This window comes from Sorex araneus, chromosome 3, assembly GCF_027595985.1.
Source record: "Sorex araneus isolate mSorAra2 chromosome 3, mSorAra2.pri, whole genome shotgun sequence".
NCBI classification, from domain to species: Eukaryota; Metazoa; Chordata; class Mammalia; order Eulipotyphla; family Soricidae; genus Sorex; species Sorex araneus.
In genome coordinates, this window is record NC_073304.1 from 188830077 (window position 1) to 188856472 (window position 26396).

Here is a 26396-nt window from a genome sequence, read left to right on the forward strand (position 1 = left end):
TTCTTTCCTCCTGATGATCATCCTTTCTGTTTCAGAGTCCCCATGCCTGCTGCCTCCCAGGTCCAAAAGATTCTTTCTCCCTCTTCACTCAGCCACCCCTCTGCCCTGTAGAGCTGAGCACCCTCACCCCCTCCTCATTAGAACAGCCCCCGCCCCCACCATCATCATCCCATTCACTCCTGGCACCGAGCACTGGCATTATTCCCCCTTTGTGATGGGCATGTCCTCTGTGAAACTGCTGCATATGCTTGTGATGCCCCCTGGCTTGAGCACCACAAGCTTGATGAGGACAGTGGTCAGCCCCTAGGCCCTTACAACACCAGGCATTGCTCTGGGAACAGATTCAAAATTCAGCAAACATCTCAAGGAGAGAATGAAAGAAGGCTGATGCCTGGAGCCCACAGACTGGTCCATATGAAGTTTGGAACTACACATACTGCCTCTGAGGGGGCGACCAATCCCCAGTCGAAATCCTCTTCACGGGGTGTTTCTAGGGAAGTCACCCCACTGACAACAGGAGAACGGGGATTCACTCACCTCTAGCATCAAAGAATTCATCATCTGAGCTCTCCACAGAGTCGCTGAGGACATTTCGAAGGTGCCACGGGGCACCACCACCCGGGGGAGGGCCACCTGCCAAAGAAACACACATGTTAGCCATACCTGGTACCAGGTTCCTGTTGGAGAGGCCAAGCAAGTCCACATCAGACTAGGCACCACCAATAAATGACTTGCATGCCCTCTCCTCTACCCTCTGGCTCTCAACAACTCCCACACTTTCATTTTCTTTTTTGCCTTTTTGTTGTTTTTAGGTCACACCTGGCGATGCACAGAGTTACTCCTGGCTCTGCACTCAGGAATTACTCCTGGCAGTGCTGGGGGACCATATGGGATGCTGGGAATTTAACTCAGGTTGGCCTCATGCAAGGCAAACGCCCTACCCACTGTACTTTCACTCCAGTCCCTCCCACACTTTCTTTAAGGCCCCAACATCTCTCTTAGAGAGCTAGGCAGCCCATAAAAACCAAGTCAGGGCATGAGAAGATGGCGCCAGGATGATCCAGGATATCAGCAAGCCTGGGCAAGACTTGCTAGATCAATTCACTGATCTCAGCAGTCTTAGCAAGGGTTCACTGCACTCACACACAAGTTTTAGGGGGTGTGGTCACGGGGGTCAATGAGAGGTGCCACGGCCTTATGATGTCATACTCTACCTTGAACCTTCCTCCCAGGTCTGCAGGGAGAAGAGGCCAGACACCCTGCCCCGTCTCAGTGCCACACACCTGCCCCGTTTTCAGTGTCACACACCCTGCCCCATCTCCAATGCCACACACCTGCCCCGTCTGTCACTAGTATCTCTGTGGCCATTTTCTTGCTTTGTGTGGCCTCAGTTTCTCCATTTATAAAGAGCTACAACAACCAACCCCAAGTGCAGAACAACAAAAGTAACATGTACTTTGTGCCTGCATCTCAGGAGACTCAATAGATGCAGCTGTTGCTATTATTATCCCTGTTTACTGAGACCAAGATGCGGGGCTCTCCGTAGCCCACAGGAGCAAGGGCACATGAAGAAAACATGGTCCCTTGCCCTGAACTCTCTACTCTAGCCTGCTTCCTATCCTGGGACAGAGGGGAGGAAGGCCAGTGACAGACACTCACCCAGTCCTCTGCAGAAGGCAGTCAAACACCCCCACCACACCCTGCCCCGCAGTCAGGCAGTCAGGCCCCCTACTGGGCACTCTGGGGTTCACATGCCACTAGCAACACCCAGCAGGCACGTCCGCGAAATCTTCCACATGCTCCCAGGAACACGAAGTACAGGGGATTGCAGAAGGACTAAAACTGGATTTGTCAAAATTCAAATCACGAGAGTGTTAAAAGAAACTCAACCTGGTCATTTTCCTGAGGAAACCATGAGAAAAGCATAAAAAGACAGATGCATTCAGCTGATCATCTGGGGTTCTAGTAAGATGGAAGAAAGTTGCCCAAGGTCCAGCCACAGGGGGCAGCTGTGATCATGCTCAGCTGTACAAAAGAGTTCTTGGCAGCTGTTAGGAAAATGGAATGACTCTCTGTCCTGACATGGAAAGATGCCCATGGAGTATAGTTAGGAGAAATAAATGCAGGTAGTTCCCAGAATAGTATGTTCTTCGTGACCCGGATTTTTAAACAGATGCACATCTATGTACCCTGACTCTGCAAAGTAAGTGCTCAGATTTCCAGAATGAAGAGCAGCTATGGGATGAGAAGCTGTATGATATTGGATAAATCCTTCACCTCTCTGTGCCTCACTTTCTTCATGCATAAAGTAGAGATAGCCACTACTTGCCTCAGGAAACGTAAAGAATAAATAAAATGTATCCAACTGCTGTGTCTTACCACATAATCATCTCACCCCGTGTGTCTTTATTGTAATATGGGAATTTTTTAAAGGACTGAAATAATGGTTGCACCCCACTTTTTTGCAAAATATTATTGCAAAATCTGTGATGATTATGCAGTGAAATACAGTACTTAGCACAATGTCTTGCATATTGCACGTGCTCCCAATAATAATTACATAAATACACTTACAGATGCATTAAAATTTCTGCAAGGACACACGCCAAAATGTCACAGAGATGATCTCTGCTGAGAAAAAACTGATGAGAAACGGGGGAAACTCAGCTTTTACACTGCACCTATAATTTTAATGACTCTCAATTTTATAAATTCATTCTAATTGATCCATCCTAAGATGCACTTCTTTTTTACACTCTAACATATTTAACACTGGGTGTGTCTCCTGTGATGGCAGGTCATGACTGGACTCATAGTTTCCTCAGGCCATATAAAGTAAGAGTGCATCTTATGATTGCTTGTCTCTTAGTCTCCAGAAGGCAGTCAAACCCCAGCACTCACAGAGTACATATCCCCTAAGGTTTTGGCCCTAGCCATCAGGCACACACGTGCTATCCTCCCAGAGATCTGGGTCTCTGTACATCCATATTCCTGGCCCTGTTTTCCCACCCACAAAGACCTTGATAGAGTCTGTCCCATGACACTTTTCAACTCTGACATATTTTAAGAGCTCATCTGGCACACAGTAGGTACTAATAAGTGAGAGACAGGCATCGTTCCTACTAGAGAGTTCCATACAATGCAGGCCTAGGAGAGCCTGAGATGGTGTGCACCCCACCCCCCATCCCCACCATGCCCTGCCACCCGGCTGTCTGCTGGCATTGGTCCTTGTGCCGAGTGTAGGTACTAATGCATATACTGTTGCTGAAGGGAGAGGCCAGCCCAGATCAACCCAGAGACATAGCCCTTCTGCCCATTCACCTCACACACGCTCTCTCTCTGTCTCCTCTCTCTCTCCTATCTCTCTCTCTCACACACACACACACACAGACACACACCTGAACTCTGTTGTGTATGTGTGTGTGTGTGTGTGTGTGTGTTTGGAGCCAGACATGAATCAGGATCTGAGGCTTGTACTTCAAGCCCCTGTTCTCCCTTGAACATGTATCTCGTTTGCTTGCTCTCTCTCTCGCTCTCTCTCTCTCTCTCTCTCTCTCTCTCTCTCTCTCTCTCTCTCTCGTTTTTTGCTTTTTGGGTCACATCTGGCAATGCACAGGGGTTACTTCTGGATTTGCACTCAGGGGTTACTACAGGCGGTGGTTGGGGGACCATATGGGATGCTGGAAATCGAACCCGGGTTGGCCACGTGCAAAGCAAATGCCCTACCTACTATACTACTGCTCCAGCCCCCAAACCTGTGTTCTTTCTTGAAAACATTTCCCCTCTTTCTTTCCTCTCATATTTTTCTTAGCAGTTTCATTTAATAGAAACTACCTTGCTTCACTATATTTTTTAATCAGTATCTGAGACACAGAACAGATAGAGATCACAAGGAAGCACTCGCCTGGGGACACCTCTGGGGCAAAGCCAGCTCTATGCCATACTCTGAGCTTCTGACCCTCACCCACCAGTATGGGCGGCAGAGATTGATTAGCAAATCCAGGCCCATATCTCTAAGGTGCAATATAACTCAACATAACTGAGAATTTCTTTTTTTTTTTTTTTTTGCTTTTTGGGTCACACCTGGCTCTGCACAGGGGTTACTCCTGGCTCTGCACTCAGGAATTATCCCTGGTGGTGCTCAGGGGACCATATGGGATGGTGGGAATCGAACCCGGGTCGGCCGCATGCAAGGCAAACGCCCTACCCACTGTGCTATCGCTCCAGCCCCAACATAACTGAGAATTTCTAACATGGATGTGAGACTATTTCCCAAATGCATGTAGGGGAAGTTGCAGTTGGAGCAATAAGGTAATAAAAGGAAATAAAAAGTACACATAATAGAAAGGAAAACAATAAAACTGTCTTTATTCACAGCATGATCATCCGTGTAGAAAACAAAAACTATAAAATTTTTTTAAATTGCTCACTGGAATTAACAATTGAGCACAGCAACATCACAGGAGATGAGACCAATATACAAATGCCCATTGCATTACTGTAGACCAGCAGCAAACAACTGGAATTTTAAAACTTCAGAACAGTACCCAGGAGGCCCAGCAACATGGCAGACTGCATGCATGAAGCCGGGTGCTCCAGCCCCTGCACTGCCTCTATCTCTGCTGAGTGCAATTCTCTGCCGGTGGAACCCTCAGTGCTGCAACCAATCACGTGTAACTCCAGCACACCACAATAAAGCGAAAGGCCAGGGATGAGAGGAAGATCAAAACCATCTTAACTGCATTCCTTCTCCCCCCAAAAAATGAAAGGAAGCACTAAGGTAAAACTCAAATGTATGTGAAGATTTCTGTGATTCAATAAATTACCTAAAATTCTTCCTGAGGGCGGGTGTGATGACTCAAAGGGCCAGTATGTATCTTTTGCACGCATGTTCATTCCCTGGCATGCCTGGTCCCCCAAACACCGCTGAGGAGTCAGTCCAGTATGTCCCATTAAAAAAAAAAATTCTTCCTCAATTCAAATACATTTTTTTGTTTCTTAACAACAGATCTTTTGGGGGGTGGGGCTCGAGGACTATTCCTGGCTCTTACTCAGGGACATCTTGGACAGTGCCAGGGAATAAACCCAGGTCTTCAGCATGTGCTCAGCCCCAGTGAAATATCTCTCTGTCCTCAACCAACAGATTCCTTTTTGTTGTTGTTTTGTTTTGTTGGTTTTTTTTTTTTTTTTTTGCTTTTGGGGCCACACCCAACATGTTCAGGATTTACTCCTGACTCTGCACTCAGGAATTACTCCTAGCAGGCTCAGGGGACCATATGGGATGCCAGGGATTGAACCCAGCTCAGCTGATTGTAAGGTAAACACCCTAATTGCTCCTGCCCCTCAACCCACAGATTCTAAAGGTACAAAATTAAACATACTCTATTAATACATTAATATCCCTGCGGTGCCAATCTCTTCCATTCCTAAAATCTATATTATCTTTTTGATGGCTAAATTTGGGATGGTGAGAAGCAAGAGTTGAAATTGTGATGGGTTCCCCTGCAGGTTATCTATTTGCTTCCTGAGAAAAGTTTCTGGAAATGATGGCCTTCCCACTTGCATAGTACACATTCCACCCAAGCACCAAAGCCAGCACCACTGCCAGTGCCACTAACAAACAACACGGAGCAGAGTCCGAGAAAAGAGGAGTGCTCCTCCCTCAGCACCCCGAGATTTCCACCGTCCAGGCCATCTTGACCCTCCCCAGCCCACCATCACACACTGGCAGCAAATGACACAATGAGCTCCCTTTTTGTGAGTCTCATGGGGAGAAAACATACAGAGGGGTGGCTTTATGGAGATGTGTTCAGCCCCACTTGAAGCGCATGCTCTCCCAGCTTGAGAGGCCAAGAAATCAGATAGGGCCGTCAGGTGTCAAAGGGAACCCCACCCCAGTGTTAGGTGCTGGGATGCTCAGATAGTTAAGGGAAATCAGGTGGTCCTCAAAAAGCTTGATTCTGGAGCTGGAGCAACAGCACAGCAGGTAGGGTGTTTGCCTTGCACACGGCCAACCCGGGTTTGATTCCCATATGGTCCCCTGAGCAACACTAGGAGTAGCTCCTGAGTGCAAAGCCAAGAGTAACCACCCCTGTGAATCACCGGGTGTGACCCAAAAAAGCAAGGGGAAAAAAAAAAAAAGCTTGATTCTGCTGGGGGCCATGGAGGCAGATGTGAAAGAAATAAATTAACAAATCCCATTCCAGCTGCACAAAGTGCTAGGAAGAAAACAAAAAACCTCTCTTCTTACCACCACAGTGTTCTCCTGCCTCAAGTGCCTCTCACAGTGTAATTACTGCCTGAGGAGTAGACAGGCACGAACAAGCGCAACTGCACAGCCACCGGTATCTAAGAACATGGTGGCCTGTTCTGCAGACAAACAGAACAAATCTCTGCTCCTCCGCGCGTGGCCCACTCGCCTCCCACGCGGGCCTCTCCTGACAGCAAGCTCTGCTATGGGGTCAACACCCTCAGATTGAAATTTCTTCTCAAAGGCATATTTTATCTTGTTTACTGTTATTCATCTTATTTTCAAAATCGATGCCTGCGTGGGTTCTGAGATGCATTCTCTAAACCTGCTTAAAAGCTCTATGGAAGTACCTCCTCCTCTCAGGCAGAGGCCACCCCGAAGCTCCCTGAGGGGAAGGTGGTGACGTGGCCAGGCTGTAGCTATAAGCCCTGCACGAGGAGGAGCCTAGAAAAATGGATGTCTTCAGCAGTTGGCTGCTGGCTTCTAGGTGGAAGAAACTCTTTTCTTTTTCTATTTCTTTTTATTTTTGGGTCACACCCAGCATTGCACTGGGGTTACTCCTGACCCATGCACTCAGGAATCACTCCTGGTGGTGCTTGGGGGACCATATGGGATGCTGGGATTCGAACCCAGGTTGGCTGTGTGCCAGGCAAATGCCCTACCCACTGTGCTATTGCTATAGCCCTGAAGAAACTCTTTTCTCCCTTCCTTCACCTGAGGAATAGTTAGTAATGAAAACGGTCTTACTTCCAAAAGGAAAGCAATGAGGGACAGATGACTGCAGGAGCACTGTGAGGGGAAGGCCCCCCGGAAATGTGTCTGGTGCGGGAGGCATGCTGAGCAAACCCACAGCATGTGTGCATGTGGGGACACACAGGCCCCTGCACTTGCATGGGTGGTAGGCAGTGGAGAGAGTGGATCTGAGCCTTCCTGAAGGAACTGAACCAAACTTCGGGAAGTTCATGTGGCTACAGCCAGTGATAGCAGGCACATCAGGCACCAGAGCAGGGAGTGTATTGGGCTGGAGCAATAGTCCAGTGGGGTGAAGGCACTTGACTTGCATGCAGCTGACCTGGGTCTGTTTGTTTGTTTGCTTATTTTTGGACCATACCAGCTATGCTCACACTCCCAGCTCTGCGCTCAGAGATCATTCCTGGTGGGCTTGGGGAATCTGGGGACCATATAGGGTGCTTCAGTAGAACCCCGATCGACCATGTGCAAGGTAAGTGCTAGTACTCCCTGTACTATTGCTCCATCCATGACCTGGCTTTTATCCTGATACTGCATATGCCCCCCCCACACCTTGCCCCAAGCACCACCAGGAATGATCTTTGAGCACAGAGTGAGGAATAGGCCCTCAGCACAGCCAAAACGAAAAAGCACAATAGGGAGTATGGACGGGAGTTCAGAACAGCTGGTTCCTCCTGACCCTATCACTTGCACACTTCCGGAAGAGGGGGACCCTGTTTTCCAACAGAGTCAGAAGGACTCCTGGGTATTAGGGGACACAGGTTAGATGGGCCCTCACATAGGCTCTTGGAGTCAAAGCAGGTGGGTCCTATGATCCCAGAACAGCCAAGCCCATGGTGTCAGAATGCCGTCTCCATACAGTGGGTCCTGCTCCACAGCCTCCTGCAAATTCTGTGCCCAGAACATGCGCGCATGTGGAAGAGGGTCGAGAAGTGTTGGGCAAACAAATGAATGGATGAAAATGATCTGCTGAGTCAACATAGGTGCCAGACGCTTTGCAAGCTGCTGTTCAGATATTATCTAAAGTAATCCTAGCTAAACCCAGAGGAATGAGAATCCCAAATCCCCATCTTGTGGCTAAGGAAATAAAGGCTCTGAGTTGAGAAGTCTTTCGCTTGACGTCATAAAGCTAATAAGTGAGGAGGCAGGATTTGAACCCAGATCCATCTGACTGCAGGGTCCATGCACAGGACCATCTTGCTGGGGGACCAGAGGAGGGAAGGCCAGACTTCTTTTCTCCCCACTGCCTGCCTGCTCACCCAGTAACAATCTTCAACCTGCCTTACCTGTCATGTTGCTCAACGTAGTCCCAATTCTGAACCAGCTGCCCACCAGGTCTATGAATTAGTGTCTGGGTATCCTTGTGTCTATTTGAAAATAAATCAACATTCCCAGGTTAACATATGCATCTGTCACTATGCCTGCATGGCCATGTATGTGTGTGTGTGTGTGTGTGTGTGTGTGTGTGTGTGGTGTGAGTGTACAGCCCTTGAATAGTGTGAGTCTCCCCAACCAGTCTCCCAAAGAGAATTCTTAGCTACATGCACACATGCTCCTTATATTTTCCAGCCCTGCTGCCCCCATCTCTCTCTCTCTTTCTCTCTCTCTCTCTCCCTCTCTCTCTCTCTCTCTCTCTCTCTCTCTCTCTCTCTCTCTCGCACACACACACACACACACACACACACACACACACACACACACACACACACACACACACACACACACACCAATCAGCTCCCAGCCATGGGTTTAAGAGATGAAACTTCAGCAGACATAGTTGAGGTCTAGCCACAGCCTGGCATCTGGGAGGTGGTCATCCTTATCGGCTGCAGCTTCAAGGTGAAAGATAGTGTTCAGAGAGCTGCGCAAGCCAAGTGGGACTTCCCAGCATCTTCCAGGGAACTCCCCCGGCTGCAAAGTTGTATGTCCTCTGTGTCCTCTCGGTCCACCCAGCTGCCCATTCTGAACATAATCACTTAGAACCCTATGTTAGGATCCAAGAAAAGGAGGGATGGCCAATCCTTTTCAAGCACTTGAGAAGAAACAAGCAAATGCTCCCTCGCAGCCTGGTCTCCCAGCAAGGCTTTGAACTAGGTCTGCAGTGAAAGGGCTTCTGAGAGGCACAGAGACCGCCCCCCGACCCTGACCCCAGCAGTGAATCCTGGCCCAGCTCACCCACTGTCCTTGCTCACCTTCCCCAGATCTTCCTGGCTCCCAGGGACTCTGGAATTAACTGAAAGGCATGGAAAAGTGCCTGCTCTGGGTGCTCTGCCCTGGGCTGGGACCCCGGGGCTGCCTCTGCCTGAGCGCAAACGCCCACCAGCACTGAGATTCCATCTGCTCAGGGAGCCCCGTCTGCCGGCGTGAGTTTCACAGTAAGGGAAGCCCTGGCACGGTCAGGGGAGCAGTGCAGGTATTGGCCAGCGCCTCCGGGGCCAGACCCAGGTCCAGATGGTCCTGGGAGGAAGGAGCTAGGGACAGTGCTGACCTGAATCTGGGGCTGTTCCTGTGGCACCAGCCTGGGAGTCCTGCTTTCAGGGCCCCTTCCAGAGGGGTACACAGGGGGGAGCAGCCATGCCTGTGGGCTAAATGGGTGGGTCCCTGCCTCCCTATCGTGTCTGTGGGGCAGAGACTGAGGGTGTGTAGGCTCTCGTGGGGGAGGAGGACACACCTTAAAGAAAGATGTGGGCAGGTCGGCCCAGGCTGGGGCAGAGCGGAAGGCAGGACACCAGTCAAAGCAACTGGGCCATTTTCAGAAACAGAATCTAGAACTTTCTCCTCAAGAGTAAGCAATCTGGCTCATCAGTGCAAGCATGGGGACATGGTATCTGTGGCAGCAACTGGCCTGCGGTATTGAAGTAACATGTGCCAGTTCCCAGACTCCAGGGAGAAACCAGCCTTCTGAGTGGGCCAGGGACAGACCCAGGGCAGTTTCCATGTCCAGTCCTGCTTGAAGCTGTGTCTGAGACCCTGGTCATAGGCCTGCAGGATGGCAGGGCCTGGGCCTCAGGAGAGCAGGGCTGGATGGAGAAAAGCACTTACTGCTCCAAGACAGGCTTATTCCAGCAGACCCCCGTCCTCTCCCCTCACCTTCTCTCTCTCGGTCACACACAATTCTACAAGCACAAATATATAGGTTTACCTCCTCACAGTTGACGCTGCTGAAATAACCGGGCCACGGAATTTCCTGTGGGCACGGGGAGCCAAGGAGACCTGAGAAGCCTGGAGCCCAAGTGTGACTCACAGCACATCACACACAGCTTTACACACATATCCACAGAGCCTCACGGTCTCTCAACACAACCTTGGACACACACACACACACACACACACAGACTGGTACAACACAGAGCCTCACCCAGCCTCTCTCTCTCTCTTTCTCTCTCTCTCTCTCTCTCTCACACACACACACACAGCCTTCCCCTCACAAACACAGACTCATATAACACAGAGACTCACACAGTCCCTCACACACTCTCACAGCCTTCCCCTCACACACATACAGACTCATACAATACAGAACCTCACACAGCTTTTCACATAGAGTCACATAGCCTTCCCCTCACCACACAGCCTCACTCACTTACATGTTGCCTCACACACATGTGCATGCACATATACACACATACACACATGCACTCAGAACATGCTCAGTACTGTTGGGTCCCAGGAGTCCACGTGTAGCAACAGGCAAATGAGATGTAGCTTCTGTGCCAGGAACATCCACCCTGCCCACTCTCCGAGAGCTTGGCCTTCCTTCTCTAATGTGATTCACTGTCCTGTTCCCACTTGCGAGCTGGTTCAAATCCCACCCCTGCCACTTGCCAGTAAATGACCAAGTCTGTGTCACCATGCCTGCCTCACTTTCCTCTTTTGTAAAATGAGGTGATGATAGTTCTGATGTGGTGTTGCCAAGAGGACTAAATGAGAACATAGCTGCCCCCTGCCAACTCCAACCTGCCACTGGCCTTTCAAAAGTTCATGGTAGGATACTTCCGTTTATGAAAGATTTACTAGGTTCCTGTTCTCGTTAACAGGAAAAAAAATCAAAAGAGGATTTCTGCTTTTATGACAAGGTGCTTTTATGAGAAAGCTGTGACCAGCGTGCATTTTGCTAGCTGTGGCAGAGCCAGAGCCAGGAGAGCCGGGAGCCGCGGCCCCTCCAAACTCCCTTCCCAGGCTCCAACATCTGCAGGCTGGGGATTTATCAGACATTGTCACTTTCATACAGATGGCTGTTGTTTCATCTTACTACTTGGCTTGCTTATATAGGTGATTTGAAGGTCTAGAGACTCTCAAAACACATTTCCTTATAAAGGAATGGCAACCTCGCTGTTTACGTTTTAGTTCAGGGAAGAAGTTACAGGAGCGCTCCCTTTTGGGGTAGTGGGGGAGCCTGCGCATGGAAAGGGTGAGCCTAGAGTGTGGCTGTGTCTACAAACTTGGCTATAAGAGGGCTCGTTCAAGATAGTAGATGGATCAAGATTATCCAGCGGCCGCTCTTTGGTTCTCTCACCTGGAATCTCCTCAGCCTGTCACCTCTCTTTTAAACTCCCAGGAATGGGGTGAAGGAGGAGGGGAACAGAGTAGGAGCTGCCCTCCTCTTCCCCAGGCTTGAGGGACCTGCCTCCCCCTTGACTCTAGAGGCACTTCCTGGCCCAGCTGAACCCTCTTTCTTCTCTCCGGCAGGACTTCTGGAGCTCTCTTCTCTGTCCCCCAAATTCCTGCCTAAAAATGGAGCCACTACCCTCCCTCCCTCCCTCCCACCAGGCCAGGACTCTTGCTGGGAAGCCCCTACACCATGCTTTACTTGCCCCCAGCCCGGCTTCTGTTGGGTCCTAATGCCTGAAATAACCCCCTTGGTTACCCTCTCATCCCTCTCCATAATTAAGGAGTCTGTTAGAAATCTTCCTTTGGGGTCTGGTTCCTCTGCTCCCAGTTTTCAAACTGGATCCAGCCCCCCCCCCCCGGACAGATTCCTAGGAGGAATTCCCACTGGGTCCATCACCTCTCCCAGCTCAGACCAGAAAACAGAGAAAGCTCTTGCTCTGCTCATCCTAGTTTCATGCGGTCAGAGCCTCCCCTCCTCAGTAAAATATTTGAAGAAGGTCAAGATGAGTTTGGGGCCGGGCCCCCAGAGAGCCCATCCACAGCTTTCCGGACTGTGAGGCCACCCAAAGAGGGAGAGAGGCCAGGCAAAGCTGCTTCCAGAAAAAGGCATTGCTGAAGGAAGCCAGTGCTGGTTGGGGGTTGGTTGCTATAGAAACGTGTCCTAACTATCTCCCAAACTGCATGCGCCACTGATGAGCTGGTGCACCAGAGTGTTTCAAGGGACACTCTGGGAGCCCCAGAAGGGCTTGTCTCTGCTGAGGTTTCAGCACCTGAAACCTTGGCAACCAGGGAGCATCAGTCTCGGGGTCCACACAACACCCAGGACAGAGGCTCCTGGCAGCAGAATTATCCTAAGAGTGGCCTGAGGACTTGAGGCTCTTGATAGCGTGTGACCTCAACCACAGCCAGAACCCTGAAGCAGCCACAGCTCACAACCCCAAACACAGACTCAGTCTCAGTCATAGCTAAGCCTAGGACAGGTCACACACACAGCCCTGAATGCAGCTACCTATCAAACCACAACTCAAGTCATCAACTGTAGCCCAACTCCACCTAAAAGGGTCATAGGACTGATCAAGACACTAGCAAACAGCTTCTAGTTTGTTTGTTTTTTCTTTTTGTCTGGGGGCCATATCTGGCAGTACTCAGGGCTTACTCCTGCCTCTGTGCTCAGGGATCAATTCTAGCAGGGCTCAGAGGACCCTATGGGTGGTGGGGATTGAACTTTGGTGGGGCAGAGGGAAGCAACTTGGAAGCAAGTGCCTTCCCCGCTGTACTATCGCTCCACCCAAGGACTATACTTTCACAGCGAACGCTAAATTTTGCAGTGATTCCTACATTACTGTCCAGAGCCTTCCTCCCTGGCATTTCCATGGGGTCAGCAAGGAAGGGCCTGGCATCCCTGTTCACATAAAAGCCCAGAGAAGGAGGCTGGGCTACAGACTGCCCTCGGCCCTGGTTCTGGGTCTGGTACCAGGGCGGGTCAGAATCCCTGCCCCCAGGATAGTTAGCCAAACCAGTTGCTTTGGGAAAGATGTGCTTTTGAGGACCTGCTGGAATCTCATAAATATGCCATTTAAACACCCATTAATTACCTTATTTAGGGGATAATTAGTGATTAATAGCTTTGGCTATCTATTGTACTTTCATTAGCTCTGCCAATTCGGCTCCCAACAGTTCTGAGTTATTTGGAACCATTCTCCCAAGGCCCAGATGTCCCCCCTCTGGCCCGCCAGACTCTTGCATAAGGGAGAGGCCTCCTCCTCCCTTCGAGGGGAGCTCCCTGGGCAGCCGTCACAGTTCCGCAGGAGGGAGCAGAGTGAAGAAGCCCGAAAGATGGGCTAGAAGGGCCTCTCTGCAGCCTCCTTCCCATCATCCTGCACATATTGTGGGGTCAGAGAATCCCCATGTGGGGTTGGGGCAGGGACGCTCTTCTGGAGACCGGTATCTCTTCATTCCTCCCATGAACCTGGAGCAAAAGGCAACAGGGGAGCAGCCCCACCTCACCCCCCCCACCCTCTGTCATCCACAGAGGACCAAAGGCCCAGGTGACTCTCTCACTCCAGGGCTGATATTGAGTTAAGATGGGACCCAAGGTGGCCTCTACCCCCAGAGCCTTCATTTGGTGCCAAATCACAGCCCAAGGAATTGCCAGCCAGGACCCCAGAGGCGGCTGTGTGCTCTCCAGATGATACTGTACGAGGAGAAAACAAAAAGGCAGCAAGGAATAAACACCCCCCACCCCCCACCGGGCAGTAATGGGAAGGCTGAAAATAGCTCTTTTTACCAGGGATGATTCCAGAGCTGCTCAGCTGGGACCAGCATGATGAGGGGGACTGGTGGGGGGGGGGGGCAGGAAGTGGGGCAAGGGGAGGAGAAGGAAGCCACAGGGGACTAAGGCAGGCGAAGGGGCTCTGGTCACAGCCCAGAGCTTAGGGTCAATGAGGAGCAGTTTGGCAAACACTGAGAACAGGAGTGAGAGGCAGCTACAGGCGTCCCAAACCTCCCCAAGACAGACTCCTAGGATGCCTGCAGCCTTCTGCGAGCTCAGGGCCCCATCCCCCTCCGGACCCCACACACCTAGCTATCTCCCCAAGGAGGTCAGGAGCACAGAACGTGACGTGCTTGGCAAATACCCAGAGCTGAGCAAACACGGCGTCAGCAGCAGCCGGCTCAGAAGAGGCCTCTGGATCCACCAGAATTCAACGCCCCTCCCAGACAGAGCCCAACACGTTTCTATTTTTGCTTTCAACCCTTGTTTGGCATCCCTGGCGAAGAGCCTCGGCTGCCCCTCCCGCCAGAATAATGGGTCATCTGGGAAGGGAACCCCTCCTCACTGCCCTGCTGGCCCCTCACAAAGGCAGCTGAGGCAGTGAACACCCCCCACCCCAGGCACCTTTTCCTGACAGGGCACCAGCTCCGAGCACCCCATGCTGGAGCACAACCTCAGCAGCAGCCTAGGGAGCACAGTGTGACACAGAGAACCCCTGGCAGAGACCACCTCTGCCCCTTACCACACAGCCCACACTGACCGCTTCATCTCGGCCACAAAGCCTTCCTCTGAGGTCATCAAGCCATCCCCGACACAGGCCATAGCCTGAGCCCTGATGGGTCGTGCAGGCTCTCAGCCAGGCCTGAGAGGAAGCCCCAGCCACAATGGAACCTCAAAAAGCTGCCCTGAGGAAGGCTGGAGGAAGGAAGCAGGCTGGCCTTGGAGGTCTCCCCCAGGGCCCAGCTTCCTCCCCAGAACCACTGGCAGGCCAGGGTTCCCCACCCCCTGCCCACCCTCCCCATATATGTACCCCATGAGGTGGGGGAGTGGCCACATAGCCAGGGAGACTTGGGGTCCTGGAGGTGGCTGGTTACCTCCGGAATGACTCACTTCCATTCCTTTGCAAAAGGGGGTGCAATTTAGCATTTCTTTCTCTTTAGAAAACAAGAATTTTAAAAGAGAGTGTAGAAAGACTTAAGGGAGTAGGTGGGGAGCTCAGAGCTTATTTGATTTCCAAACTCATTTGTTATGCATTCTCCTCCTGCTCCCCTCTCTCTCAGCCCTTCCCTTAGGGCCCTCCCTGGACACCCCCTTTCAAGAGTCTCCAGAGGCAAATCTGGGATGGGGTAGGGCCAGAACTCCTAGGCACAGGTTCTCCAAGGCTCCGTTCTTAGCCCCACATCTTATCCCCAATCCCTAAATGCCCTTCTGGGAGGTGCTCAGAGATGGGAGCTGGGAGGTCAGACCCCACAAAGGTGGCAGGGGGCGGTCTGAAAGGGAAGAGCAGTGAGCTCCAGCAACTTTAAACCTGGCTCCAACTCCTTCCCACCCTGCCCCTTTCACAGATGAGGAAACTGAGGTCCCACAAGACCATTCAAGTTCAACAAATAAAACAGAAGCAGGACTCTTTTCAGTCACACAACTTGGAACTCCTGATGCTGATGGAAGAGCCAAAGGGCCCTATATTCTTCCCCCTGGCTCCGCCTCTCACTCTGAGTGTGATTTTAGAACCAGACACTTGAGTGATTCCCGGCGTCAATTTTCTTATCCATAAAACAAAAGCAACAAGGATGTTGCCAACCTCTTGGAGGAGTACTGAGAAGCACACAGAGGACAGCCACCCAAGACTGACCTGGGTGGTCCCAGGATGCTGACCTCTAACCTTGTCCCTCCCTCTTTGCAGCCCAGAATCTCAGGCCCTACAGAGATGAGCCAGCCTAGCCAGCCTCCCTGGTCTCTTGGAGTCCACACTTTCTGTTCCAGGCGACCACAGAACTGAGAGACCTCTCTGGCCTGGGTCTCTCACACTGAGTAACTAACAGAGGGCCTGGAAAGGGCTCCAGGTCTTCTTCCATCGTGGACGGTCACAATCCACTCAGACGTACAGGAGAAAGCATAGAGCGCACACAGACCCCAGCAAGGAGCGCCCACATGCTCACACTGTGTCCCAGCCAGGTATCAGAAACATGGCCAGAGTGGCACTTCTGCACTCTCTTTGATTCATGCAATCACTCCACAGGCAGGACTGAGAGGCACCATGGGGCCTGGAGCAGGGTCTGCTGTGGCCTGATGGCCTACTTGGCCCTTGCCTTATCTCTGGGAACTTGAGAAAGTGCATCTGCAATCTCCAAGAAGAAAGCTCATCCATGCTCTTCTAGATCCCTCATCGGCAATCCTGGTACCCAGCTGGGGAGCTTCTCAGAGTCATGCCTTCACTTCCCAGACACCTCCCCTAAGGTCCAAGAAGCCCATGGCTGGTGCCTTTCCCAAACTCTCAAATACTCCCTCCTCTGAATGTCAGTCCATAGGTCGAAGAGCCCCCCGGGCAGAACCCCGAGGGAGAGATCTGGCATAGGATATTGAGAAGGCAGCAAAGGGAGGCTCATTCTGAGGGTCTAGAAGTATCAGAGCCAGGCCAGTGCCACTATCACCTTCCAGGGGCTCTTGGGAGATACCTAGCCCTCCCCAGGCCTGTGTCCTGAGTCCACAGGGCTTTGAACCTGAGAATCAGCTGACTTCGTCTGCAACTCTGTGGCCACCTCTGCCACCACTGGATCAGTATCTGACAGACTTGAATGACGGAGTTTGAGACACTCAACCCACTGGCTCCTCCCCCAGAGCAGAGACCCACACCTGGGCGAGAATAAACAGGTTCCTCCAGCTTGGAAGGCCCAGCCCTGTGGCTCTAGTCTGGCCTCTGCAGACATTCCTGTCCAGGCCTGAGCTGCTCCAAGACCTTCCTGGCTGTTGGCAAGCCACCCCCTACCCCAACACTTGCTGTGCCCCCAGGCTGGCAGACAATCCTGCAGCCTGCAAGGGTGCCCAGGGACTTGGGTAGAAGATGGGGGCAGTGAAATAGTCAGGAACAGCACCAGACCCTCCCAACAAGGACTACTGCTCCAGGCTGGTCTCGCCCTGCCCTGCCAGGAGCCCAAAGAGCAGCCAGAAGGATCTGTTGAAATCCCAAATTCTTCTACCATGACCCCCTGTTCAAAGCTCTGCAAAACTCTCTTAGCCCCTGGCACCCCTCTCAGAATCCTCCTTCCCAGCCAGATAGGTGGGCGCACCCTTCAACACGCTGGGGTACTCCTGCCCACCCTCCCGCATTCCCACTCATCTGCAGTTCACATTTCTATCCTGCCTATTCCCACATTCTAGCTTTCACCCCCACTGCCTGGAAGTCAACCCCTTGCACCTGCCTGTTTGAACACTGCTGCTGAGAAGACTTATCTCCCAGATTGGTTCAAGCCCCACTGGGTCCTACAGGCAGCTCTGTGCTCCCATTACTCCCGACCAGAGCACCTGGATGCTCCCCACCCTGATCCCCACCTCCCTTCTGTGGCTTTCATGGCTGCATATGGTCAGTCTTCCTCGACCCTTGTCCACAAGATGGGCAGTTCCCTGAGGACAAAACCAAGGGCTCTTTTCTGTCTGTCCTTTCATGCCAGTCCTCTGAGAACTAGATGTCATGTGGGCATCACAGGGAGGCTGGTCTCTACAGATCTCCTCCCTTACTGGGAAAAGCAGTAACCATGTGGACTCTGCCCTCTTTCCTGTATTCAGTCCTCACTGGGACCTACTTGGATTGCCTCTTGTACCTGGACTCACCTGGTAAAGTGAAAGTTCTTTCAGTGCCCATCTATCCAAGTGGACACTGCATGACTCAATATACATATCTCTTATATACTGTACTAGAGATGATACAATTAGGTCCTTCTGCACTAGTCAAGGGCCCCCACTCACTATACCACAAGGTGGTGACTTGGAATCATGCTCCCCCGTGTGCCCTGGATCCCCCAATCTCTCTCCCTCCCTATAGGGACAGACCTGGGGTCAGTATGAAGGAGGACATGAGTGGACCCCTCACTCAAGGGCAGATTTTCACATCTTCCACCTGGCCCTCCACCTCCAATGGCATTAGTGTTGACCCTCAGCATAAAGGCCTGTCATCTCTGAGCATCAGTCTGCCCATCAGAGCTGTGCCCATCACCTCCTCAGCTCTCAAGCTGGAAAAGGATTTGGGCTCCTCTATCCTAAAGGTAAAACCCCGCCAGCAGGGAAGCCGTGGACCCATCCAGACACTGCTGCAAGAGAAGAGACTCCTATACAAAATGCAAAGCATCTTGGACACGCTGAGAAAAGAGAGAAAATTCTAATCTTGACAGGATAAGTCCCCAAATGCTCCTTGGGGTGACCGCTGAACATGTGGGGCAGCATTTTGTTCCAGAGAGGATGGGAGTTTGTGCTGCCCTAAGGGACAGGGTCAAGCATGAAATTGCAGCAGAAAGACAAAATGTTAGAACAGCAAGCAGGAAGCACCGAGGCTCAAAGCGAGACCATTTTTTTCACCTGTCACTAGTGCAGATTCCTCTGCATTCCTGGTCTAAGGCCTCCCTAGGCCAAGGCAGAGGGGCTGGGGTCACTGGGACTGCGCCCCTCCTTGGCATGGGTGGTGACCTCTCAGAACAGTGATGGATTTTCACCATCACTTCGAGTCCTCGGAGGCCAAGAGGCTCCTCTGCATAGGACACCTTGCGGAAGCAATTTCTCTGAGTGTCTGTTCGCAGATGTTTTAAAGGGGGAAGAGTAACATTTCCTCCCTCCTGGGATCACTGTGCAGTCAAGTGCTTAGCACATTGCCTGGTACAAAGTACAAGCAACACTGTTAACTGCTGTTAGTGGCCTGGCAGGCAGTCTGTGTGCATGTGCATGTACACGTGTGAACATACACACACACATACACACACAAACACACATGCAACAGGACAAATGCCCTGTCATGTGCCTTCTTGGAGGGGCCAAAGTGTGTATGGACCTGAGCAGAATGGAGAAAAGAGAGACAGCCTTTTCCTGCTCACTGGTGTCATCTCAGGTGCCTTCCTCAGGAGAGGAGAAGGGAGGGAAGTGAGAAAGGGGTGTTTCGATGTGTTCCACACTTGCTGCGTCTCACACAAGCTGCCCCACCTCAACAGGGCTCTCCTCAAGATGCCCAAATCACAGATCTACACCAGATACTGAGGTGGGGGACCTGCATCCAGCTGGGGGTCCTGGGAAGCGACAAATCAGACCTCAGGGATGGGTGATCTCTCACTCATTCCATCACTGTCGGCACTCAAGGGGTAGTGGGGTGGGTTTCATGCCAGGCCAATGCCAATCCAACAGGAGGACACTGCACGTGCCGCTTGCCAGTATGAATGTGAACAGAGGACAGATGCAGCATACCAGCCTTCTAAGTAACTCAGGGTGACCAAGCTTGCAGCTACTTCAAGTACAGTGGGGTCTTGGGGACCTTCCCCTAGGAGAGTCAAGGCACCATCAGGCCCAGAGCGCACACACAGGGCAGGGCGGGGCCCACCCCCAGGTCCTCAGTGCCCAGCTCCAGGGTCCTGGCACCCAGCACTGCTGGTGAATGAACAGTGCGGCTGGTCGAATGAATGAACCAACCACCAACGCCCACTCCTTCAACCCTCAGCTACACCGCGGGAGTCTGGGGAAGGGCAGAACCGCCTAGCCAGCGCCCCCGGAACACAGAAGAGCTCCCCTAGGTCCGGCCCCTGAGGCTGGGTCTGCGGGTGCGGGGCGCGGGGTGGCTTGGGGGGCGGGGTAGGGCTCACTAGCGGGCGCAGCTCTGAGCTCCCCTCCTTCCCAAGAAGAAATCTGGGTCTCCTGAGCAGGGGCGGGGTGAGGGGGTGTCACGTTCCGGATAGAGCGAGCGAACAAGCGAGAGCGGCAGGACAAGGGGGCGCGTCCTGGTTTGCGTTGGGGGGCGTGGGATGAAACGGCGGTGGCGGGACATCCCCTCAGGTGCCCGTGTGTTGGGGCCACTCGCGCCTCCGGGGGTGGCGGGGTGGACAGCTTCCCCCTCTCCTCCTCCCACCCCCCCCCCTTCCCCGGCACTGGACGGGGCGCCGCAGACTCGGCCCTTTGCGGGCGGGGCCCGGGCGAGGGGGACGAGGTGTCCCACGAGGTGACTGGGGGCGCGGGAAGGACGCGGGTCGCGCGGAGTCCCCTCTCCGGCGCCGGGGTCCCGGCCCCTGCCGCCCGCCCCCGCGTCCCCCGCGCCCTCCGCCCACCTGCGCGCGGGGCTCACCTGGGCGCGCGGCCCCTCCCCCGGGCCCGGCCCGGCCCTGCCCCCGCGGCGCCCGCCCTCACCTGCACGGCCCGCCTGGGCCATGGCCCGCGCTCCTCGCGGCTCCGGCCCGGCCGCGGCGCCTCCGGCCCCGAGCGGACTCCGCGCGCCGCGCCCCGCGCCCCCGCCCCGCGCGCCTCGGCCGCCGCCACCGCAGCTGCCGCCGCCTCGCCGCTCCCTCCCGCTCCCTTAAAGGCGCCGAGCGCGCCGCCGGGGAGGGACTGACGAAGGCAGGCGACCAACGCCGCCCCCGCCGGCCCGCACCCCACGCCCGGGGCCGCGGCCACCGCAGCGCGCGCGGGGGGCGCCTCCCGGGCGGCGCAGGGACGCGGAGACCCTGTGGTGCGGCCGGGGATGGGGCGCGAGCCGGGGCCCCGGGACAGCCCCGGGGTCAGGCACCCGCGGGGAGGGAGAAAGACCCAGGACGGCGCCTGGCAGGGACACTGTGCAGCCAGCGGAGGTGAGAAGACAGGAAAGACGAGGCAGGGACACCGCAGCTTCCCACGATGCCCAGAGCGAGGTGGCTCCAGGGACCAAAGACCCGAAAGGGATCCGTTCACCACCACTCCAACCTGCCCCGCCCGGGCCGGGCTTCCCCATCATGTCTAGAGTTTGGCCCGACCTCAACAGGGAAGGAATTTCTGTGCCTGAAGACTGAGTTGGTCCCATGAAACGCATGCAGATCCCACCCGGATTTCCGACCAGAGCAGAGTCAAGGAGGCAGGCAGCTGGGCCTCCAAGAGTAACCCCTCCACTTACTCAGAGCTCCAGTCCCCAGCGGCGCTGCTGGCTGTCCTGTGAGCCGCATGGTGGGCTTTGGGTTGTGATTTCTACCTTGTCAGTACTGGCCCAGCAAGACTACCTGGCTTGGGTGGTGCCTGTGTAGATCTCCCTTACCGCCAGGGCACCAGGGGCTGGAACTAGCCATAAATACTTGCTGGATGGGTAGAACAATCAGGACTTCACACAGGCCACATGATTCCACCCGCAGGGACTGTCTCGGGTGTTTGTATGACCCTGGGAACTGGTATGAAGAGGCAACTGAGGAGCTTGTGCTGTGGTCACACTGGGTTGGATTTCTGGCCCTGTGGCTCTGACCCCTGAGCTTATTGTCCCTGATGTCTCCTGCTGGTGGGCTCAGATAGTGCCCAGGTGTCCCCTGACACAGAGAGACCTGTGGCTAACTGGAAAGCAATCAGCCTGTCAGGAACACTGACCTAATACCACCATGTATGTATGCGGTCATGCTCACAGACAGGCAAACAGGTCCTGCTCTTGCACGATGCTGAGGTGGGAACTAAGACCCCCTGCCTCCACTCTGTGTAGTCAACACAAACCCTAAATAAGCTGCTTGGGAAGCATAGGAGGTTAAGGGGAGCCAAATGCAATTAGGATCTGGGAATTGGGGAGCCAATTGGGAACCTTAGAAACCTCCTAGCCAGACCCCACTTCCCACACCCATTCCCCAAGTGGGAGGACAAAGTTGGAGGGCATTCGTCCCTGGAGAGACTGCTTCCGCTTCCAGGCTTGACCCATGGCTGCCTTTCGTTCAAACTGCCTACAGCCCAAGCCCCTCTCTGAAGTGAAGTCCTGTTGTGTGATTTTAGAATCCAAAGAAAAAAGTCCCCCCACCCCCCCACACCTCCGGCATGCATGCTTTAGCTGTTCCCAGCTGCCAAGGAAGTTCCGGCCCTGCCTTCAGACTGTGCAAACACATCAGCACTCAGGGCCATTAGATTAACTGGTGGGAGTTAACTTCCTGCAGCAGAAGAATCGTCCTTAATTGAAGAAAGAAATAACTAGCAATTTAGAGATGCTGACCTCGTCTGCCAATGAGAGACAAGCAAGAGCCAGCCCGTGGCTCCTGGGCCCCCCCTGCTATGCGGCTTTGTTAGGTTCCAGTTGAACCCTTTCTCTGAAACCTGTATCGAGGCCCTTGACTCCAACCACAGTCCTCTCCACTTCTGCCTCCTGAGTGACCAGCCAAGTATGACAGCCCAGACTGCTGGACAAAACATGCAGCTGGCAGCATGCCGAGGCAGGCTGTGTGCACAGATGTGCACAGATGTGCACAGATGGGAGAGCGGCAGGCAGCCAGAGGCAGGAGTGGCTGGGACACTACTCAACCCCCTAGACCTGCTGCCTGGACATCAGTCCTGGCCAGGTGGTGCCCATGTGCTAGGTAAGGCAAATGGCAGAACATGGAGCCAGCTTGGCCTGGGGAGGGCGATCATTCCAAGCTGCTCTCATTTCCTTTCTGGGCGTGGCTACGACTGGTGGTTAAGTATGGTCAGTCCTGCTGGGTCTGGATTCAGAAGTGATCAAAACCCAATGCTCTGAGAGCAATCCTGTGAACAGAACAGAAGTCAGGAGCAGGACAATGGATGGGCCAAGTGACATACCTGGCTGAGACTGATAACTAGCCCATGGAGAAGGCTGGGGCAGGACTTGGCCAGATGACAGACTTCAGTGAAGAAGACTGATTCTCTACATCTACACTTATTGCTGTTGAGCCTCAGTGCTCACTCAGGGGGTGTGCCCTTGAGGAAAGGATCTGAAAAGGGTCTTGGAGAGGCTAAGAGGCCATCAAGTTTTTCAGTAATGGGTGGGGGTGGAACTTGGTGGAAGATGTAGCAGTTGCCCTAAGGACCCTAAGAAGAGATGCTGTGGGGAGACACTTGATTAAAGAGGCCGACTGGTGCTCTCCGCTGCATCATGACAGAGGAACCCCTCATCCAGTGCCCAGGCAACACAGCCACACTTTACCTCCTGCTTGCTTTTGCAGTTGGAGCCGAGGACTATTGAGACCAACTTCAAGCAAGCCCAGTTGCCTTCATGTTACCCTTAGACCATATACACATTAGGTACTAGGTGAAAATCAAACGCTCGCTGGGAAAGAGGCCCTTGAGTTCGTGCTCCTGAAAATGCCCACACTTGACTGGGCGCCTGAACAGGCACTGAACAAGCACGTGCTCTGACCTTGGCAGCACACTCCCCTGCGAGGGCCCACACATGCATTGTTTATTTATGACAGATTCCAGAGCTCAGCAAACCAAACACAGTTGTAGATGATAAGGTACTGAAAAAGCAACCACTCATTGGGGAACAATTGCCTGTGGTTACTGGTTACTAATGCAACAGTGTCAACAAGGGCAGGAAATCACAGTCCAGTTATGTAAATGATTATATAACAGATGGTGGCTTTGTTCACACCAGCACACTGCACACCTGGTGAGGATGCTTCTCCTCTCGGGCGCCACTGTACCGGACCCTGTGGGGTTTCAGCTGTATCCACATTAATCAGGTACCAAGAAACATAGGAGAGCAGTGTCTGGAGGTCCCTAAGGATAATCTGGACTCAAAGCCTTATTGTTTATGTTGTTTGAACCTGACATGCACATCAGAGAGTGTAATAAGCTCCATTTCACCAGCCAAGTCTTCCTCTCAGGAATCTCCCACCAGGCTGGGCACAGGGGTGTTCTCTGTTTTGATATTTTTTTTGTCTCTTTTGTCTTTTTCCTCATTCCATTCAGCTTCTTCAAATATGCATTATTCCAGTCTACCTTCCAAAGTTCTTTCTTCTCTGTGTGGGTACAAACATGACATACCTGGGCATCGGCATTCACAATGGCCCCTGCTAGAGAGCATCTTCTGTGGCTCACTTTCCCCCTTAATCTTATTTGCAAGATCTCTCCACAGTGCTACTTGGAGATTTGGCTTTTTCCTTTTTGACTGCTGTATAATATTTTATCCTAATTTTATTTTATTTTAAAAAATCTTTGGTTTGGGGTCCAGTCCTGACAGTTCTCAGAGCTTACTCCTGTCTCTGTGCTCAGGGATTATTCTTGGAAGTTCTTAGGGGACTGTATCAGGTGTCAGGGATCAAACCAAGGTGGATATGTGCAGAGCAAGAGCCTTAACCCCTGTCCTATCACTCCTGTCCCTGTTGTAACACTTCATAGTGTGAAGGACTTACTGGACTTTGCTAACTAAGTGCCGCTGGTGGTCACCAACACTGCTGGTATGCTTCCTACCCCAACACACATGCACAGTGTCCTGTGTTGGAGATTCCATGGAGTTGTAGGTCCTCAGGGACATGCACATTCCCCTAAACATGATGCACCGTCAAACTGCCCTTAAGAGAGGTGGTTCTGCCAGTGTCTTTTTCTGATGGATGGTGAAACTGATTGGGGAGCAAGAAAGTGACTTGCCAGCCCAGCTAGGTGCACTCCCCTGCCTCTCCCTGCACTCCCACAGAGCCAGCAGGTGAGCTGCAGCCTCACTGGCAGGACCCACCTGCGATGCAGATCTCTTCCATCTCCCCAAGGCTGCGCACAGTGGTCCCTAACACAAACTTCACAGGAGGTAGGGGGAGACTGTCTGAGCTAACGCCAGCTAATGCCAATCGGGCAGATTCCCATGGCACAGAACACAAAGTGGCAGTCCCATGTATCCGGCCTCCACCCATAAGCCTGTTGTTCCCTTTTCCTGCCTGCTCTGTGGAGGCCAAATCTCTACTTGTTGCTACAGATCTCTAAGTGAGTCTTGTTTCCCCAAGGAGGGCCTCATATTGCATTTTTTTTAAATGTAGGAGGTAGGAGTACTGCTGCTTATTCAGCCGTTGATTAAGCTGACTGAATTGGGCATGAATTCCACATTACTTTTTCTTCAATGTTTTAATTGAATATCCATGAGATCGACCATTACCAAGTTGTTCATAACTGGGTTTAAGGCATACAATGATCCAGCATCCATCCCTCCACCAGAGTACATTTCCCACCACTAATGTCCCCTGTTTCCCTACCACCATCCCCCAACACTCCACCCCCACCCCCACCCTTCCTCTATGGGAGTCACTTTCCTTTTTGCTTTCTCTCTCTTTCCTTTTCCTTTTGTGCAATATGGTTTGCAATACAGGTTCTAAGCAGTCATGGTGGTTGTTCAGGGCATTTGATATTTTTTATCAGGATGGTAAGGCTGGAGTAGCTTTTCAACTAAGTGGCAGCTTTGGGGTGTGGATGTCACTGCCAAGGCTTCCGAAAATATACAGGGAAGTGGGGAAAGGTAGCCCATCCCGACCCCAAGAAAGCCTGGAGATTTCAGTCACAAAACCTGCATACCAGAATTTTCAGCAGATTATGTCTTGGTGAAGTCCATCCTGAGATGGTAGACTCATCCAGGGGCAAGGTAGTGATTTTAGATTGTGGAAGCAAGTGGTTGCCAGGGGCTCTGGTTGTGTGGGCACCAGACTTACTCGTGGGCACCAGGCCAACCCCCTCTGATTTTCCCCGATCCGTTCAGCCACGCGTGGGTCCGAGATTAACTGCGGCTTTTGACCTCTTCCGAGATATATTTATGAGTCTCTGAAATAAGGCCAATAAATAAGCTTGTATAGCTGAGCCAAAGGTTGTTTGTGGGTGTGGCTCCCACATATCTAACTTTTGGCCATTTAATTGCTTGGTAAACTTTGTCCCAAGTTGTTGGGGTCCAGTGAAAGCTACAGCGGCAATTTTGGGGTAACAGGAAGCCTGAAGGCACCATCAGGCTGCTGATGCACTTGCCCTGCAGGTACAGGCTGACCTGCTGGCAGCACTTACCTCCCTGCCCCCCGTATTGCTTTGGGCTAAGGCAGCTGCTGAATGAAAACCAAGCCAGAATCATTGTGTGGAAGAACGGGCTAAGACAGGGAAATGCTATTTATCCTCCTTTCTCCAGACTTTGTTCAAACCTGTGTTTCTCTTTCTCAGCTCTGCTCTATTTCTTTCCTGCCAAACACCAGAGAGCAGTGCTTGAGAGATACTATTATTATCATTATTTTGTGTGGGGGCCAAGCCTGGTGAGGGCTACTCCTGGCTCAGTGCTTCGATTCTGGTGAGACAGAGGACTCTGGAGTGCCAGGGACTGAACCTAGGACTCCTGCATGCAGAGCATGCGCGCCAGGCCATTCAACTTTCTCTGTCCCCGGAGAGGCATTACTAAGACTCTTCCTATTGTATAGATAAGGGAATGGAGGCTCAAAGATTGCAGGTGTCTTTCTTTAGGTCACTTGGTGCATGAGTAGTGGACTAAGAACTGATGCCCATGACCCCACCTTCACTATTGGAGAGAAGAGAAAATAAGACAAAAACCTGACAAAGAGAGCACAGGATAGCTCCCCTCTGGGC

The 26396-nt window shown here is 52.6% G+C and overlaps 1 protein-coding gene across 1 annotated transcript in view; it reads right to left on the reverse strand.

Annotated features, from left to right (window-relative positions):
* Window positions 1-20369, reverse strand: part of PITPNM3 (PITPNM family member 3) — a 91402-nt gene extending 71033 nt beyond the window's left edge. The window contains exons 1-2 of the mRNA XM_055130595.1: window positions 20256-20369; window positions 538-633 (exon numbers count right to left, since the gene is read on the reverse strand). Of these exons, the coding sequence (XP_054986570.1) occupies window positions 538-633; window positions 20256-20277 (118 nt within the window). The 5' untranslated portion in view covers window positions 20278-20369. The remainder of the gene's footprint in view (window positions 1-537; window positions 634-20255) is intronic.
* Window positions 20370-26396: the final 6027 nt, after the last annotated feature.